Source organism: Gossypium arboreum, chromosome 7 (assembly GCF_025698485.1).
Source record: "Gossypium arboreum isolate Shixiya-1 chromosome 7, ASM2569848v2, whole genome shotgun sequence".
In the NCBI taxonomy this organism is placed as follows: Eukaryota; Viridiplantae; Streptophyta; class Magnoliopsida; order Malvales; family Malvaceae; genus Gossypium; species Gossypium arboreum.
This window is the reverse complement of record NC_069076.1, coordinates 94,916,997-94,935,778: the sequence shown is the minus strand read 5'-3', so window position 1 is coordinate 94,935,778 and position 18,782 is coordinate 94,916,997. Positions and strand designations below refer to the sequence as shown.

The 18,782-nt window shown below is 33.1% G+C and overlaps 2 protein-coding genes across 2 annotated transcripts; both read right to left on the bottom strand.

The window, feature by feature from the left end:
• Nucleotides 1-6,180: 6,180 nt before the first annotated feature.
• LOC108477037 (protein DETOXIFICATION 3-like) lies at nt 6,181-9,184 on the bottom strand. The gene is made up of 7 exons (XM_017779455.2): nt 8,869-9,184; nt 8,230-8,774; nt 8,044-8,130; nt 7,886-7,942; nt 7,012-7,250; nt 6,631-6,836; nt 6,181-6,383 (listed from the first exon to the last, which is right to left on the bottom strand). The coding sequence occupies exons 1-7, from the start codon at nt 9,106-9,108 to the stop codon at nt 6,321-6,323; spliced, it is 1,437 nt and encodes a 478-aa protein (XP_017634944.1). The 5' UTR covers nt 9,109-9,184; the 3' UTR covers nt 6,181-6,320.
• Nucleotides 9,185-17,444: 8,260 nt separating this feature from the next.
• LOC108486724 (uncharacterized) lies at nt 17,445-18,322 on the bottom strand. The gene has a single exon (XM_017790923.2). It carries the CDS (start codon nt 18,197-18,199, stop codon nt 17,666-17,668), a length of 534 nt encoding a protein of 177 aa, XP_017646412.1. The 5' UTR covers nt 18,200-18,322; the 3' UTR covers nt 17,445-17,665.
• Between the last annotated feature and the right edge of the window lie 460 nt (nt 18,323-18,782).

Here is an 18,782-nt window from a genome sequence, read left to right as displayed (position 1 = left end):
ATATAATGAGCTATTCTAAAAACTTACTTTATCCTTAGGAATTTTGCAGGAATTTGAGGGAGGGGTGTCTCTCCTACCCTAAAAGCATTGACATTTAAGTTTATTAGCAAGACAAAATAATTTTAAAATACAAAAAGCTTGAGAATTTTTTTAATACCAAAAGGTTTTTAATAAAGGTTGTAAAGTAATCCTTTATGTTGAAAGATCAAAAACAGATAATCTAGAAATGGACAAGAATGAAGGGACATGCCTGGGCTTGGAAAAGCCGATTTTTTTACCGGTTTTAGTGAGAATGTCGAGATACTCTACTTCTTCAAGGCTCTGCCATTGTTTCTTTTGATGAATCAGTAAGGAACACACCGTTTAACCATAAAACAAAAATGAAAAGGCAAAAGACAAAGTTCAAGATAAGATGATGAAGGAAGATGATGTGAAGGAAGAAGAAGCAAAAATGTTTACCTGATAGGGGAGGAATGCCGGAGTCGAGTATGAGAAATGGCTGCCGATTGAGAGTGTTTTTGAGGTGAAATTTTTGTAAGGGTAGAATAAGGTTCTTTAAGCAAGGAATGGCTAAACGGTGAAGAGGGAAAGGAATAGAAATCCCCAAAAATCTCTGCTTAAACCCGGAATGGAATACACCCGTAATAGGGTATTCCATTGAACCAAATGCCAGTTTAAGTGGGCCTGAAGAATAGGCTGATAATAGACATGTAATGGCTTAGCCATTACCTTCAACCAAACATGCTGTTAGTTTCTATTTCTATTTTTCAAATTATTTGTGTCTATTTTATTAGTTAAAATTTTATATAAAGATTTTTATGATATTATTCATTTTAAGAAAAAAGAAATTCAATTAATTAAAAAATGAAACATAATAAATTAATAATGAGGTGTAGTTTCATTGTTGTTCATCTCATTCCTTCATTATATAGTTAGAAGTTTAATCTTCATTTTAGAAAATAGAATATATTTCATGACCAACTATTTATTTCTTCAAGAATACTTATTATAATAATTGGTTAATTAGATATAATTTAAAATAAAATACAAAACAACATTATATTTAAATTGTTTGATTGTAAGAGTTAATTTAAGATTTGACATCAACATTTCATGCCAGATTTGGTTGGAGTCCCAACACATCTTTTATACCATTAATTTGTCATAACACTTTGGTTGAAAAAGTAGCTCTCAATTATTGATAATAATTATGAGTCCCGTGACCTCATTCTACTAAATTAAGAAGAAATTTTTTATCCATATTGAAAAGGAGATGAAAATTGACAGCGCTTTCACAATTTCAATAATGATGTACGCCGTTTTTTCTATTTAGCTTTTTTTTTTCTTCTGAAATTTAATGAAATAGACTGATTTTGAAGAGAAAAGGAAAAATGTGTTCAGTTGGGTGCGTTTTCCTCTTCTCTCTCCTAGGGTTAGAGTTTTTTTAATTTTTAAGTTTAAGGTTTTTAAGGGTTTAAGGTTAGGATTTAAGGGTGAAACCATGAAAGTTTATAAGTAGATTTGAGGAGTTAAGGATGTGGTAACGTGCCTTAGAACACATACAATTCATATGTCATGGCGGGATATGACCATTACCTCAGAAACCCATTTTAGGGAAGGTAGGTTTTGGGGTAATAGTACTTGATACAGTCACAAGTTGAAGTCTAGGTGGAGGTCCTACCCGACGGCTGTGATGTGATCACAAGTTTGAGTATAATCGGGGGCTAGTTGACAATCATTATGTGATTATGAGTTCAAGCTTTTTGGATACCCGCAAATGATGTCTCATATATACCATACAAAAGATTGAGGGTATAATTATAAGGAAAAACGGAGGGATTTTTGATGTAATCAATGTAATTATTATTATTTATTTCCAAACAACTAGTATCTTTAACATTTCATTCTTATTCGAAGGCTAACAACAAGGTGGACATAAGAGGGCTTTTAGGCAGAAAGTGGATGTTCCAGCACAGTAGATGTCAAAATCGGGTCGGCACGATAATAGTTGTCGTTATTAATGGGTTGTTTAATAATGAAAACCATTGTCATCCCGAAATGGGCATCACTTCTACTGTATCGCAATAGTTGCTCCCCGCCTAAGAGTCATCCTGCCTCTATGGCGGTGTCAGCATTCGGATAAGAAAAAAGGTTAAAGATACTGGCTGCGTGGAAATGGAGGAAAGGATTACGCCAATTCTAATGGGAAGCCCCACAGTTTTTCCCTATGATTATGCCCTCAAACTTCTGTATGATATTTACAAGGTAACATTTTTTGGTATCCGAAAAGTTTGAGCTTGTGGTTGCGTAATGACCATAAATTGGTTCCCTCGTTACACTCCGATCCATAACCGTACACGATCATCGATTGAGACCTCTACGTAGATTTTTACTAATAATCGTACAAAGCAAAATTACCTTAGAACTCGACTGTCACAAGATAGGTTTTAGAGGTAATGGTCCTATCTCAACAAGATATATGAAATGTGTGTGCATCGGAACGATATTGTATCATTGAAAACTCAAGAATACCTCGAACGAGAAATTTTATTAGAGACCGAAATTTGTAACACTGAAGTTGGGAAGAAAACGAAGAAAGAGAAATATTGTATAGTGGAGGGATGAAGGCCGAGAGAGATGATGTTTGAGGGATGATAGAGTATGAAGTGAGAACCCCCTTTTATATGCAATGGGGAAGGATGAGTTTGCAAAATAGAAAATTCCTATGGTCAAAAATGCGTTACAAGACCACTGTACATGAGCAAAGCACGTCTAAATAGGCATTTTCCTACCATGTTAGTAGGGAAGCTCGCCCCGCTCGACGAGCCTTTATTAACATTTTTCTTAAAGGCTAAACAAAGTACCTGACCCCGAGAATCACAACGAAATTTGATACACGTTTTGAAACATAAATACCCTTTGAAATGCTTCTGATAAATTATTGACTTGTGAAACTTGTTTTTTGAATACTACTTTTTGTTTCATTATCATTATTCGACGAAAGCACGTATTCAAAAATGGATTTTGAAACACACATTCCCTCTCTCATTGTTCTATTTTCCTATTAAAGTAATGAAATATTTATAACTTAGGCATGCAGCAAATTTATATCTAACATTGAAGAGTTGAGTTGTGAGAGATGCCTGCATTTCTTTGGACAATCGTTTGAAGATTTTTTTGCTTATGCTTATCCAATTCGTAACCGATATTGAAATGAGCCGACAAGTAAAATCCGTCATTTACTATGACGGACAAATTTGTAATACAAAAGTCAAGGTGGTATTTACAAAAGCCCAATCCATGGAATTGACGTTCAATCGTTCCATTCAAATTTTTGAGTTATGGACTAAAATCAAGAGGAAAGTGGGAGGTTCGAGTCGGGGTAGAACTTTGAGGTTGCAATGTAAATATCTTGTTTCTGTTGACCTTTATAGGGATGAGTTATTTGATATGAAATGCGAGTTCTAGCTTGAGGCGACCATATCGTTGTATTGCTTAAGCGAAAATACTGTAATCGAGTTATATGTCAAGTTTGCCGAGGTTGATGGAGCTGGTCATTTTTCAGCCACTCTTGTGGCTAATATTGGGACCAAAGCTGAAGTAGAAAGTCATACTACACGGTTATGCGGTGGGCTCATTGGCTTGTTAAAAAACTCCTATTATAATGTCCCCGAAACATATATGGGTAAATATTATTCGGTTTTCGACATGGATTTAAACTTAGGAGGCCACTACCAATTTAGTTATGAGCGTAACCTGAACTTCAACACCCAAGCTCGATATTCAATCAGTGCGTTCGATTTCAACTTTTATGGATCAATTTCCTGAGGTGGAAGTACTTATACCAGAGGATATCGACCTACATCGGCCACCAATCCAGTGTAGATTTTAGTGGGCACATTAGTATAAAACAATCGTTGACTTACTCTCTATAATCGAGTCTGGTGAAGTAACATTGAACCCCTTGGTTGAAAGTGACACTGAAGGCACAGATGAAGAGGAACGTGCAGATAAGAAGATGTTGGTAAGGAAAAAGGGGTAGCTGGTGCAGTTGGCGGATCGGAGTCGACTCAGATCCAATCCGATAGTGTAGTCTAGATAGTTTAGAAGTGGCGCTTTTTTTTTAACCAAAGTAGGTTTCAATGGAGCAAGAACCTTGCAGTTCTGATGATGACTGCTCGGAGAATACTCTAAATCCAGATCCATGATTTAGCGCATATGATCCTCCACCCCACATGACCAACATCGACCTCTTAGTTGATGGTGGTTTAGAGTTTTGGTAGCTACCGCATAAAACACCTGGTCATGCAAGCTAATCGTCAAACATCCAAGTATTAGAAGTCGATATGGAATACCCAAAAAAAGAAGTTTTCTTTGCTACACTGAAATAGTATATCTTCAAGAACAATGTGAACTATCACGTCCTGAAGTCCCATTCGGATAAATTTGTTGGTAAGTGCGCAATGAACGATAGGAGGTGCAACTGGAAAATCATGGCATCTATTCAGAAGAAGACCAAATTTCGGATGATAAAAAGGTATTCTGGTCCACATACTTGGGTTGTGGTAGAGCGATGTGATCACTCTATTTTCTGATACAATGTGATTTGGCTAGGGTATTCAGTTTTTTTGATTACTTAACTTTAACTCATAATTTGTAGGTGTAAGTCAAGACTATCCCAAGCTAGACTCGAAAATGACTTTTGACATTATTCTACTGATGGTGAAGGCAAGCCCTAGGATCTCTGTCCCAGTGTCGATTGCTAACATCCGTAGCTGGCATGGTTACACGTCGTTGTATTATAAAGTATGGGTCGCAAAATAAAAGGCTATGGATAAGTTGCATCACAGTTCGGATAGTTTATACAACTATTTATGACAATGGTGTCAGGTACTAGATTGGTACGTACCAGGTTTTGTAAATGATCTGGAAATGCACCCAGTGTACTTTGACAATTATCTGGTCCCTAGGAAAAGAGTATTCCACTGATTCTTTTGGACATTCTATCAATGCAGGGAAACTTTTCAGCACTGCAAGCCTTTGGTGCAAATTGACAACATCTGATTGTACGAGAGGCAACAACATTGGTTGTTGATTGCAGTTACCCATAATGGTAATTAGAAGATTTTGTCGATTGCGTTTGCAATAATTCCCTTTGAAAAACAGATGACTGGGATTTCTTCCTTAGCTGATTGTGCCGCTAAGTTTGCCCATAGCCTAGCATATGTGTCATATCAGATAGGGAAACTGAAATGTTCTTCGTTATTGAAAAGTAGGGTAGCCTTTAGGACCACACCCACTATAGGTATTGCATACGACATGTCTGCTCTAACTACCATATGAATGGCATTCAGAAAGTAAGTGAGATTAATGCATTGACATGGGTACATAGTTTCCACTTTATCTTAATTATGCTTGAGTTTATATCATCGTATATTGTTTGCCCGGATTTTAGCATTTATATTCAGGGCCAGACTTTAACAAAATTTTAAGCTCATTTTTCGAGTCGGTCAAACTTAGAACTAGCAAACAGGTCTAAAAATTTTGTTGAACCTGCCTGAACTTAGCCCGACCCATGTACACCTCTACATGAGATAAATGAAAATTAACTATTCAAGTAGGTTTGCATCCTCTCAAGCTGATTATTATTTCTTAAATCTTTTTCCTTTGAATTTGTGTATAAATAGATAATGTAGATTTTAAAATTCTTAGGTTTAATGATGAACCTTGTTCATATTTATTTGAGAACCCTATGTTTAGGGTTTAGCATACCAATGAAAACCACCGTAGTTATATGTACAATTGTCATTACGTTTGGTAAGTGAATTTATTTCTCAAATAAAGCTTAGTTGAGTTCATATTTGGATGGAGTTGAAAAAATTTATAGTATTTTTTTCTTTTACAATTCAAACCAGAAGTAAAACATTATCACATATGCACACATTACCACGCAATTCCGACAGTTCAATCTTATGATATAGAAACTAGATGAGTCAAATGTTAAGAGTTCAAAACAACTTGATTTTATTGACTATTGGAGGATCAAATTTGCTAATACTATTCATTAATGGTTAATGATCTGTAAATGCAAAAATACTTATGACCATTCATTCATAACTTAATATTTTTAAGCATGCATATATTAGACTAGTGTGTGTGATCTGAATAAAATGCATTGGATTCTTTGACCAGCTTCCATCTTTTATGTAATTTCATAAACTAAACCACTTCCAACTTCCATCCATCATTTCACAATAATTGAATATAATCATATTAGATATAAGAGGTATATGCTCATATTTTACACAATCCAAACTAATTCAAAATGATTCATTCTCGCCCGCTGAAGTTCCATGAAGCATTCTCTCCCTCGCCTTGATTGCCTGCACAGCCATATATAAATATAGATCAATGAACTTAGCCACACTATTTTCAGAATGAGACCAAACAGGTTGGTCGGATAGGGAATCAGCGGGAATAGATCCCAAATAAAAGATCAGTCCGATTGACTCGTGAATCAATCAGATTGGTTAAACCAATTTTTTATTTTTTATTTTTAATAAGTTATTTAATTAAATTGGACCAACTGGACATTTCTCAAGAACTTAAAAGCATAAAATATGAAAGAACCTGCTTCTTCCAATTTGTAAAAGCAATGACAAGGGCAAGAAGAAGCATTTGAACACCAGACCCAACCACCATTCCAACCCAAAGGCCTTCCCCTCTTAGCTTCAAAACAAAACCACATAAAACTCCTGCTGGAATTCCGACCAAATAATATGCTGCTAAATTTGCATAAGCTCCAACATGCTGCCACCCAATACCTCTCACGATCCCTATGCCAAATATGAAATCAGTATATTTATATATTTAAGATATTCAATAATTACATTAAATCTAGATTATTTTAAAAACCAAGCAACCAAGCAAGTTGGTGTGATTATGTGTACCACTTTTTAGTATGTTAGCTTTTAAGTGACTAACTGTAAAATGGTTTTTGGGGATACTAACCGCAAGCTACTCCATGTAAACCGTCGGTAATAAATGAGAGGCAGATCAATGGAACCATTCGTGTTACTTTGATTACGACGTCGTTTTCACTGCTATAAGCATACCCGAAAACATGGCGGCAACAGAGAAGGATTGTACTTGCAATGAGTGTTTCCACGAGTGCAATAAGCATTGAAACTAGAGTTGCTATCTGAGCCGCTTGTGGATTTCCAGCTCCTAATTCATTCGAAATTCGTGTACTGTAGAAATGATGACACACAATTAATGGAGAAAATTTCAATTACATCAGGTTAATTATATATTTTACTAGGTAATCAAGTGAGGAAAATACGGAAGATATTCATATTGGATACAAGAAAATAAAGTTTAAATAGTATTGTTGAGGGATCAATTTTTTTTCGAGATAGTTTTCGGAGTGCCATTCATCGGAAATAAGGGACTTCTCAATTAATCGATATTGTCTCTAATAAAATTAACATTTTTTCTCATGACTTTACGGAGAATCCTAGGATTTGAAGCTAAATTAAGTGGTACTATGCTCCCCTCAAGTTGACCTATATGCTATAGGGTGTGAGTTCAAACTTTACTATTCAAAGGTCTATATTTTCTTTGGTAGTTAAGTGTATGCTATGCATGGTCTAATTTGATGAGACACTTTTGCTTTATAAACTTAGACACTCCTTGAGAGATTAAATCTTAACTAAATCTTAACTTAACCATGGATAATACCAAAAGTATTGAGGTCCTCTTTGACTAATCGTTACTTTGAAAACTTTTTCTCAAAAAAGAGTTACAAATCCCAGCAATTTTTAAAAGTAAATTAGTTCTAAAAGAAAAAATTCAGATCCACTAATTGAAATGGAAAAGATCAAACCTGGCAGCTACACTAATCCCAAACGATATAGTATAATGCAAAGAGTCGCTTGAAAGGCTGCAATTTAACATGCAAGCAATTAGATCTAGGTAGAATCACAAACAACAAAGATCAAAACACATCTTTACACTTAAAAATTCAATACTTAAAAACCATACCATATAGAAAGAACCGATGTTTCAAGCTTGGAATTTGGCAGAAGTCCAGACATTAATACAAGAATCTCGAACGACCACCATTCGAGGCTGCATTAGGAAAAAAAAAAAAAACCCAACACATTAAGAATAAACAAGAAACATGACAAAAGAGACAGCCTCAAAAGGGATCATGTTTTTGTTGTTTACCAAGCCATTACAGCAGAAGGTATGGCAAAATGAAAGAACTCATTGACACTCAAGAAAACATCTTTCAAATGGAGGGTTCGGGTTTTCTCACATGAAGGTGAGTATCTCATGTAAAACCCAAGCAATATAACATTAAACCAATTCGAGAAACTGATAGCCAATGCCCCTCCTTTGCTTCCAAACCCAATTTTGAATACCAAAATCCAACAAACAATTATATGGAAACACAATGTTGCAAGAGAAGTAAACATCATAGGAAGAACCAAGCTCTGGGATTGGAAGAAACGAACTTGTGATTGAACAATGGCGTAACCAAATAATCCAGGTATGAGACATATGGCATATCTATTAGCTATCTCTGCAACTTGAGAGTCTTGACCTATTAGCACTAATAGTTTGTCCATATACATCCATAGGAGACACACCGGGAGACAAATTGGAAGAGAACATATTATGGCACAATAAGTGTAGCTTCCTAGTTTATGGTATTGCGTTGCCCCATATGCTTGTCCGTTTAGGGTTTCGAGTGCACCACAAAGTCCCCACTGTCAGTCATAAATAGTAGAAACATGTTAGCCATTGTAATGAACTTGATGCATGCATTAAGAGTTTAAAAAGGTAAAGAGAAGTTTCAATTACAAGGAGACTAAAGCCAGTCACATTGCAGAAAGCCGTGGCGATGGCAACACCAGATAGTGCAAGCTCACCAAGGTGTCCAGCCATCATCATCGATACACCCAGCAAAAGGTACTGTGATATAGCTACCGCCATGAACGGTGCACCGACGAAGCTTATTTTCTTGAATTCTTCCACTGTGAGTTCCCATGTTAGTATTTCCCAGATACTCCTTTCTTTCCTTGGAAGTAACGCCTCATCCATTTTTTTCTTTGTTAATTTGTGAAAAGAAAAATCCCTAAAGCCCCCTATATTGATTCTCAAATCACCATTATTAATTGAAAAAATAAACACAAACATTAGTAAGTTAGATTAGTAATAAATTTTAAAATTTGCATAATAATAATTTTAATACTTAACATTTATATATTTTGTCAATTTTGTGATGATTTTCAAAAATCAAACCTTCAATATTTACACATAGTGTAATTTTGTTTTTTACGGGTTTACGTTTCTTTATGACATTTTCATCTAAAATTTGTGACCTTTTCACCTAAAAAATAAAAAAATTATCATTGAAAGTATAAAAAATAGGAACATATAAAATATAAGATAATAATTTTCATCTTTTCTTATTCTTTTAAAATTAATCCTCAATGGCACTAATAAAAACACAATTGTAAAAAAATCAAATGATATAATGTGTAAATGTTGATTAAGATTAATTCTCTTCAAAATTAAGATTAAATTGACATAATTTATAAATATTGGTAATTATAAAAATTTTTCATAAGGTGATAAAAAGATAAAATTAAATACTTAAGTGACTATTTTATAATTTTTATAATTAAATGATAAGAAAAATATTAATAATTGAATTACTAAAAATTGATTGAAAAAAATCAATACACACAGAGCAAAAGAAAGAAACTTTTTTTGTTTGACATTTTTGTGATTAATAATAAAGTTTCCTTAGATGGAATCTATCAGTCACTATCAATGTGATCCGCTTGGTTTTATTATTAATATTTTTAGCTAAACAGTTCTATTTGTCTATGTCCTCATGTAATTAATTATTGATGTTTTTATAGAGTCTGTGCAAAAGATTGGACATTTACTATATTTTATGTTATTGTTTCGTAGTGGTTTGGATATTTACTATATTTTATTTTATTGTTTCATGGTGGTTTTCCTTTTCAAGTTTGGTGCAGGTCTTGTAAAATCAATCCTAATGCTGGTGTAGGAAAACAATGAAATTTTGGTGATTTAATCTCAAAAATTGTAAAAATTATTGAAATCATTTGAAAATTTTTCATTTAATTTATCCAATAATTTGAAAAGTTTTAATTTAATATTTAGATGTTGAGTTTTATTTTAAAATTTTGGTTACCGAGTTTCAAGTTACGATTTGATTATTAGTATTGTGGATCATTATCTATTGATGAGTAAAAGAATATCCCTTAGATTCAAGTCTATCGAAAAAAAATTGTTTAGGTTTTGATTCTTAGATTCATGACATTCAAAATTATTCATGAAAAATTTTGAACCGTAGAAAAAAAGAGGAATGAAAGCTTTCAATTGTTGTAAGTGACGCGAATAAGACAAGTCATACATCAACGGTTTTGATAGCCTAGTAATTTATATGAAAACTTTTAAAAAAAACTAGTGATCAAAATGTAAACTTACTAATAATTTAGTAACTACGAGTGTTCAAAATGGCCTAGTAATTTATCTTTGTCATATATAGACCTGATCGTAGGTCATCCACCCAAAAAGTGGGAGGGTTTAGGAAAAAATATAGGCCTAATAAATTGGTTTGGGAAAAAAAATAAGTCCCGTTTAGATGGGTAAGATTTTTTGGCTCAAACCCAACCCGACCTGACTTGAATCTGGCTAAATTTTTTTTTTTGCTACTATTTTGCTGTTGTTTTGATTTTATTTTGCTATTGTATTTACTATTTTGTTATTATTATTTAGATATTGTATAACTTTTATTTTATTGTTAATGTTACTAGTACTTTAAAGGTATTTACTTGATAAGTTGCAACTATCTTAGTGTTTTAAAGTATAAATACTTTTTTAATTTATTACGAAACATTTACTTTTAATGTTTGGATTATATTTGATGTATTATAATATTTTTTTAAATATGTTTTTATATAAAAAATTAATACAGACAGACTGTGTTTGGGTTTAACATTTTTATCTAGGTCTGACTTGAATAAAATTTTAGACTCAAACAGAACTAAAACCTAAAAAACGAACCTAAAATTTTAGGTCGATCCAACCACAACCCAACCATGATTAGTTGTAATCATTTACAATACTCTTTGCATTCGAGTACACGAATCAACAGGCTTTATCTGTATATTTTGTTAAAGATGATTATGAATAATAAATTATAAACAATAATTAATATTTGCAGAATTAAAATTAGTCAACTTACATAATTGTTCGATTTTATATAAGTTTTTCCGTAACGAAAATTATTTACAGTTTGACCGTTGAAATTATTCAATTGAGATTCTAATATATAATATAGTGATTTGCGATCTACTAATGACCGAGAGTTATTTACTATAATTTACAATGATCTTACAACGAGAAATTAAATCTAAACTAACTCTGAAGTGTGGGTAATACCCAATCAATAGGCCATAATTTAGTTGTAAATTTATGGTGTTCTACTGTAAAGCCATTAACAACTCATTTGTAAGAGAAGAATAATCTTCCTTAAGTCTTCTCGTGGAAAACAATGAAAGCTCCCTTTTCATTTATTATTATTATTTTAACAAAGTCATACCTGCCTTTATATATTCGAAGGTTAATTGCAGGGAACTTGTATAAGTCAAACAAGTAATAGAAAAGAAAGAAAAACACGCAAAAATACAAACCTTCCATTTAAGTCTTATCAAACATCAGCTTTAGCTCAATTGGTTCGGTTGTTATTGCAATAGCTAAGAGGTGTGAGTTTCAGTGTGTTTAAACACTTTATTCTTTTAATTTAAGGGTTGGAGAGAGATTATGGATAAAAGTAAGCATTGTATAAAAAAAATGTTATCAAACACTATGATACTTATTAATGTCTATATGTCATGGGCTACGGATCAAAATTCGTGACAAATACACAAAGAGAGTCCCATGGAAGATCAAAACCCGTGACGAATACGCAAAGAGCGTCCCATGGAGGTCGATTGATGAAATGGGGCTCATTTGACCCACTTGAACTGGTCCGATTCGTAGAATATGTGGAGAAGCACCTCTACTTGAAGCCTTGGTGGCCCATTAAAACACTTAGGGAAAATTAGAGCTACCTTGATAAGTATTACAAGTAATTTTAGAAGATTTGTAATAAGATAAGATTTGATTTTGTAATCTTAAGAGGTTGTGTAAATCTATTAAGAATCTCAATTATAGATAGGCTCTAATCTTCACTGTCAATGTAACTCAATTTGTATTTATTTTGGGGAACTCAACTATAAATAGAGACATTTCCCCTCATTTGTAATGACTCAGTTGTAATCCTTCATATTAATTGAATACTATTGAGAGCATTTACTTAAACACTTGGCATGTTTTTGCTTTTTTGTGGCTTTTCTGTTCTTTCGTTGTTATTTTGTTTTGAGTTGCTTTCGCTTTATTTTCGGTGCCTTGGAGAATTTCTATCAAGAATTCCCACTTTGCAAAAGTTAGGCCAAATTAGGTAGATTTGAAGCAAAGAAATCACCTAAGGCCGCATGGATTGCAAGTGTAATATCCGCGTTTTAACTTAGAGTTGGTATAGTGATGAATTGGGTTAGGAATTAGTGCAGAATTCTTGAAATTGAACAAATAGGAATTTTGAGTGTTAAATTAGGAAGTATTTAAACCCGATAGAAGATTAAAAAATACTCATATAGGAAAATTATAAATAGACATATTGACTTAATTGAAATAGTAGAGAAATTGTTGTGGCCAAAGTAAGAAAAATAAAAAAAGTTAAGAGATACATAGTAATGGTGGGAAGGAAGGAAGGATTGAGAAGAAATTTAACCAAAAGATGAGTCATACTAAGAATTATAAAAGATAAGGAAGGATAAAGTGGTAATTAGCCAAGTAGATATTTATTAGGCATAATGATTATGGGCTATAGTGTAAAGACGGATGGCTAGAGGACTTATTAGCACTTTTACTATTTTAATTAAAAAACTATGAGATATTTTAATGGAATTGTGTAGAAAAATGGAGAAAAAGATGAAAAATTGTCATCTTTTTCATTTAACCAAACGTTACCCACCATTAGGCTCAATCAAACTTTCTTTTATCCCCTTTGAGTTCTTCTTCCATTGTTGAACAAACCAAGTTCAAAACCTTCTTCTTTTGTTTTTTTTTTTATTTCTTTACTAAAAACTATAAATAAGGCTAGTGTGCACCTTAATCTCATGAGAGAACATAGATGTGTTAAAGGAGAGAAAATGTAAGAGTTAGGATTTTGGGTTTTCAAGGGCTTAAGGTAAGAGATGATGAAATTATCATGCCATACATGTTTATTTTCATAAACTATCATAGAAAAGTTATTTGATTTTAGTTTTAACTTGTAATCGTTATATATTTTTATATGAAATTGAAGAAAAAGAAAAGAATGGAGAGAACCTAATTGAAGGAAAAGGAAAAGAGAAGGCCAAGGATTAAAGGAAGAAGAAGATACATCATCTTAACCATTTTGTTGTAAGTACTACAAGGATTTTAAATTATTTTCTTTAAATGTATATGTTGTAGTATAGAAGTTATTTAGGATACAAATGTAAAATAAAATGTATATTAAATAAAGGACTAAATAGTGAAATAATGAAATATGTTAAGGAAAATATATGTGAAGGATATGAAATGGTATATTTGGCCGAATGTTAAATAACTATGTTGAGAAAAATAAAAATGTGTGGAAAAAGCATTATACTTTTTTTTGGACAAAAATGGGCCCGAAGGCCACTACCTTTCATTAACACGAATCAAGCATTATAAACTCATGGATATCGCAAGGATACTCCATGTCAAAGGATAGAGTATACTTTTTGTTTAATGCTAAATTGCACAGCTTGTCTGCAATTATGTTGCTTATATGACCAATCCGATTAATCTTAACTTTGGTAAAGAACTCTAAAATGCCAATAATCTCTTCTATGCGATAACCAAAGATAGTGATGCCCTCAAAGATACTTCTTGATATAGTTCACTAAACTTGCACAATTGGGCTCAAAGATAGTGATGTCCTCATGATACTTCTTGATACGGTTCACTGGGGTTCATGGGAATCATCAGAGCATTTGTGAAGTTGTGAATTCTAAAATCATCCCCTAAAGCTTTGGCCCGATCCAACACTATCGTAGCGTCTTCATCCTTGCCGTGCAAGATGGCATTATTTTGGTTATTCCATATGTTCTACAAAACCGAAATGAGGTCCTTAAAGGCCTTCTTTTCCAAGAGTCGCGTGGCCTCCTCCAGCCAATCGATGCACCTTTCATACTCATTGTCGAGAAGACATTTGTCAATCCCACCGAGAGCAAGAACCGCACGGGCCTTAAGGCATTATTTAAGGGCATGAATAGTCATTTCTTCCCCACTCCCACACATCAAACACCGGTGATTAAAACCATCATAAACGGAGGAAATTTTAATGTTTGTCAGGAGTAAATCATGGCCAACCTGCCATGGAAAAATACGAATCTTAGGGAGAACACGGAGCTTCCAAATGATTCACCAAAATAGTCAATGCGACCCATACCCAATCTTTTTAAGGATAAGCCAAGAATAACTGGATTTTGTCGAGTAGCATCCGGTCTTATTATGGAACCAAATAATTCTATCTGATAGCCTATCCTTAATAAGCGGTAGAGCATAAATTTAATCTCCCAAAAAGTCACTGTAGAGCTCTCGAACCCGGTCCCTATCCCATGCACGATTATTAGGCTCCCACAACTCGCACACAACCCTTTCCTGACTACCACTACTAGGATCCTTTAGGGATTTACCATCAAGACCTTTAAAACCCCACCTATCTAGCTCAATCCTTGCTTTCGTGCAATCCCTTATTTGCCACCCAAAACTAGCCTTAAGAGCTTTTGTCGCATTCATAATACTCGTCTATGAGAAGGAAGGTTTGTCGACCCTCTTCGGGTGGAACACATTACCATTCGGAAAGTACTTGGAGCTAAGAACTTGGTAACATAAGGTATTTCTATGATTTATGAGCCACCACACTTGTCTCTCGAGAAGCGCAAAATTAAATAGCCTTAGATCTCTAAAACCAATGTCGCCCATTCCTTTTGGTATACACAATGTATCCCACGCCATCATCTAGCTAAAACATAAAATTCCCTTTAAAGTTCTCTAAAACATTCTCTTGGATTTTTCACTAACGTTGTATGTTATGATCACCTCTATTAGAATTATAATGGCTCTATTTATAGGCTAAATATAGAGGATTAATCTGACTAAAACTTCTCTAGAGTAATTAGGATTTGAGTGGAAGAAAGAGTCTTGCTTGGATGTAAAAATGTGACTATGTTGCTTGAGGAATACGTTGAGTCATTGAAACGTCACATGCTTCCTCATCGGAACGTTTTCGTCGTGTCGTCATGATGTCTCGTGCTTCTTGGACAAGACATCACCTCTACTTCGGTTTTGGTTGCATCAAATACCTACAAAATATCTAAAAATGCGAGGCACACTCTTCAAAAGGAGTAACTTGTGGACCAGGACATGGTATCAATGTTGATAGTCTTAGAGAGTTCCAAAATGAAGAGTCGGTTGAGGGAATTAAAGTCTCAAATTGTACCATCAGTGATACTGTGAATGGCGTTCGAATCAAATCTGGGCCAAGCGAATATTCTAGCACTATATCGAAAATGCATTTCAGGATATTACCGTGAACAATGTCCCTATCCCTGTTATAATTGATCAAAATTATTGCACATAGAATAAATGCAAGTTAAAAGTATATACATATTTATCAAAATCCTAATAGAATGAGAATATTTAATCAATCATTGAATCATTATTGTATAAACGCAGGAAGAATAAAAAGTTAAACTAAGCAACATAAGCTTTAACAACATCCGTGGCACATTTTACAGCATTTTACAGCGGTACTTTGCAGAGTGAAATTGTGAAACTTACGAACATTAACATTAGGCACGCTGGAACAGAACCCGCAACTTCCCAATATTTGAATGTCAAGCGTACAACTAGTGGCACATTAAACCCAACTCCACCATTTAAATGATAGCAACAAATTAAATGCAACTGTAAATGATATATTTATTCATATTATATAGAACACAGTTCTGTTTCATTTTAATTCTAAGCTATTAAGAAACTTTTGCATTAAATTCTGAAAAAAAAAAACAGTATTTCCGAAAATGTACATATGTAAATGTAATAACATTTTGCATTTAAACTTATATTGGACCTTGTACTAAACTCCTACATTAAATTGGAAAGTTTACACGAATTCCTCATCCTAATTTGTTTAATAAAATATTATTAGTTAGCATTTGATATAATAGAATATAATAATTTTTTAAGAATTTAATCAATTGAAGTGTGATTTTAATGTTTAGTATGCAAAAATAAATTACTTTTTTTTTAATTTAACTTTTCTTTGCAGATATTTTCCTATAAATATGATAAATGGTGGGAAAATTACTTTTCTATGTAAGTTTGGAAAGTTAAAAGATATTAAAGATAAAATTAATCTTATTTTATTTTGATTTTTTTTAGTTTTATTTTCAATAGGCATATTTAATCATCTATATAGTATATTGTATACCTATTATATTTATTTTTATTGTTTTCCTATCTTTCCTTTTCGGTATATTGATTGAAGGTTTCAATTAAAATTAATGTTCTTATCAATGCTTAAAAACAACCCATAGCTCCTCCTCCACCCCTTAAATAAAAAGATAATGTACTTCAACGCATTCGAACCCACATCTTCCTGCACTGGAAACAATGTTAATATTAATCAAGCTAAGACTCAACCTATTACTAATAAAGTTTATTGTAAAATATTAAGTACATGAATAATATTGTTATATAATAAGGGTAATTTTATAAATTATCATTACATTATTAAAAAGTATTTAATGAATCAAATAAGATAATACAACTTTCTATGGATTTTAATTAATACTTGTAAAATAACTTTCTCACTAATGGTTACATTCGAAAAAATCATATTATCTTATCTTAGAATCATAACAAAACATGTGAAACACTAAACCACCTTAATATAAATATTCTAATTAAAAGTTTTTACTAAATTTTGGCAGAATTGGAAGCCAAAGATGAAATATAAGGAAATATTGACTTAAAAGAAATGTTGTCTGAGTTGGGCTTTTGTATTTTTATTTGAACTTTAAAAAAAAATTACAAATTCAACAGTATTTAGAAATCCGCAAACAAAATAAAAAGAATTATACAAGAATCAAGAAGAAATAAATAGCTGGGACTAAATTTTGGTGTGACGATCATTTACGAATTTTTGCTGAGTGCAGGCTCAGTAAATGCTTCTTAGGGATATACATTTTAAAAGTATTGCAATTGAATCCTACAAGAAGGTGTTTTGCTCACAAATGACAATGCCTCAATATATTTTTACAATAAATAGAAAAATCATTTACAGATAAATATAATAACATAAACATAATTAAAAAACTATTTTAAATACTATCTCCATCAATACATCAGAATCTTCGGTTTTCTATTACGTTCCTAAATCAATTCCGCCCACAAAGCTCGCAACTAGAAAATAATACCACAAATTGAAACTTCATATAGGACCTCATCTCGCACGAATAGGCTCCTCAACTATAGTTTCTAACAATGGTTTCTTAGACCTTGACATTGATAATCTATGCATAAACTCTGGTGTTGAAAACTCTTCAATATCATCCAAATTCAGCTTCGTCATTGTTCTTCTATCTTCATTTTCCAATGAAACATCACTTAGATTATCTTGATCTTCTGGCAATATTCTTACTTTTCCACCAAACCCCTTTTTGGTAACCGAATTTACAGCCATAAACAAAGCTCCCATATCAGCTGTTGTGACCGTAGAGTTCACTCTTTTCATTGGAAACATGACGTAAACGTTGGTGAACTCTAAATCTTCGTCAGCACTTAGTGGAGAAAACCTGGTTCCCACCTTGAGGGATCGAGAGTTTACAACGAAGAAGTTTGGTATTTCTAGCATTAGCTCAGCTGCTTTGATGAGTTCCTCGTATTGCTTGATTTCACCGCTTGGGAGAATCACTTTTGTGGTCTTTGATGATTTGCTGAATGGGGTCGATAAAGTGCAAGAAACATAGTTCCCCATGTTTGATTCTAAAAGCTAGTTTCTTCAATGGAAGAGATTAAAAGAAAATATGGGTTTTAAAGAGGATTTCTTAGGGAAATTGAGGGAAGGATTGTGTCTTGTTTGAAAAGTTTTGGGAGTGGTTGATATGCATTTATAATGGAGAAATGGAAAAAGTCATCTATGTACATTAATGGTGAAAAAATGTGTTGGAGGATTCTTCAAGGAACGAGGAACCACTTTAAAATGGTTGACAATTTGACATTGACTGGCTAAGTCCCGCGTCAAGGAAAATGAGAGTCAAAGTTCCAATGAAGCTACATACAATCTCTATTTGATATGGATTCCAAACATTCATGATCTGGATGTGAATGAGGCGAATTACTTATCCCTCGGTCTATTAGTGAACTATCTCTTCAAGGATTGTGAAAGATGTTCCATTAGAAATATTCTTGTTATTACTTCGACTCATATTCCCCAAAAAGTGGATCCCACTCTAATAGCCCCGAATAAATTAAATACATGTATTAAGATACGAAGGCTTCTTATTCCACAACAACGAAAGCACTTTTTCACTCTTTCATATACTAGGGGTTTTCACTTG

Excerpts from the sequence above, each read along its gene's own strand:
- LOC108486724 (XM_017790923.2), bottom strand. The coding sequence starts at position 18,199 with ATGGGGAACTATGTTTCTTGCACTTTATCGACCCCATTCAGCAAATCA.
- LOC108477037 (XM_017779455.2), bottom strand. The coding sequence starts at position 9,108 with ATGGATGAGGCGTTACTTCCAAGGAAAGAAAGGAGTATCTGGGAAATA. Across the intron at positions 6,837-7,011 it reads TTTACATGGAGTAGCTTGCG|GGATCGTGAGAGGTATTGGG; the intron begins GTTAGTATCCCC and ends TATTTGGCATAG. Across the intron at positions 6,384-6,630 it reads TTACAAATTGGAAGAAGCAG|GCAATCAAGGCGAGGGAGAG; the intron begins GTTCTTTCATAT and ends ATGGCTGTGCAG.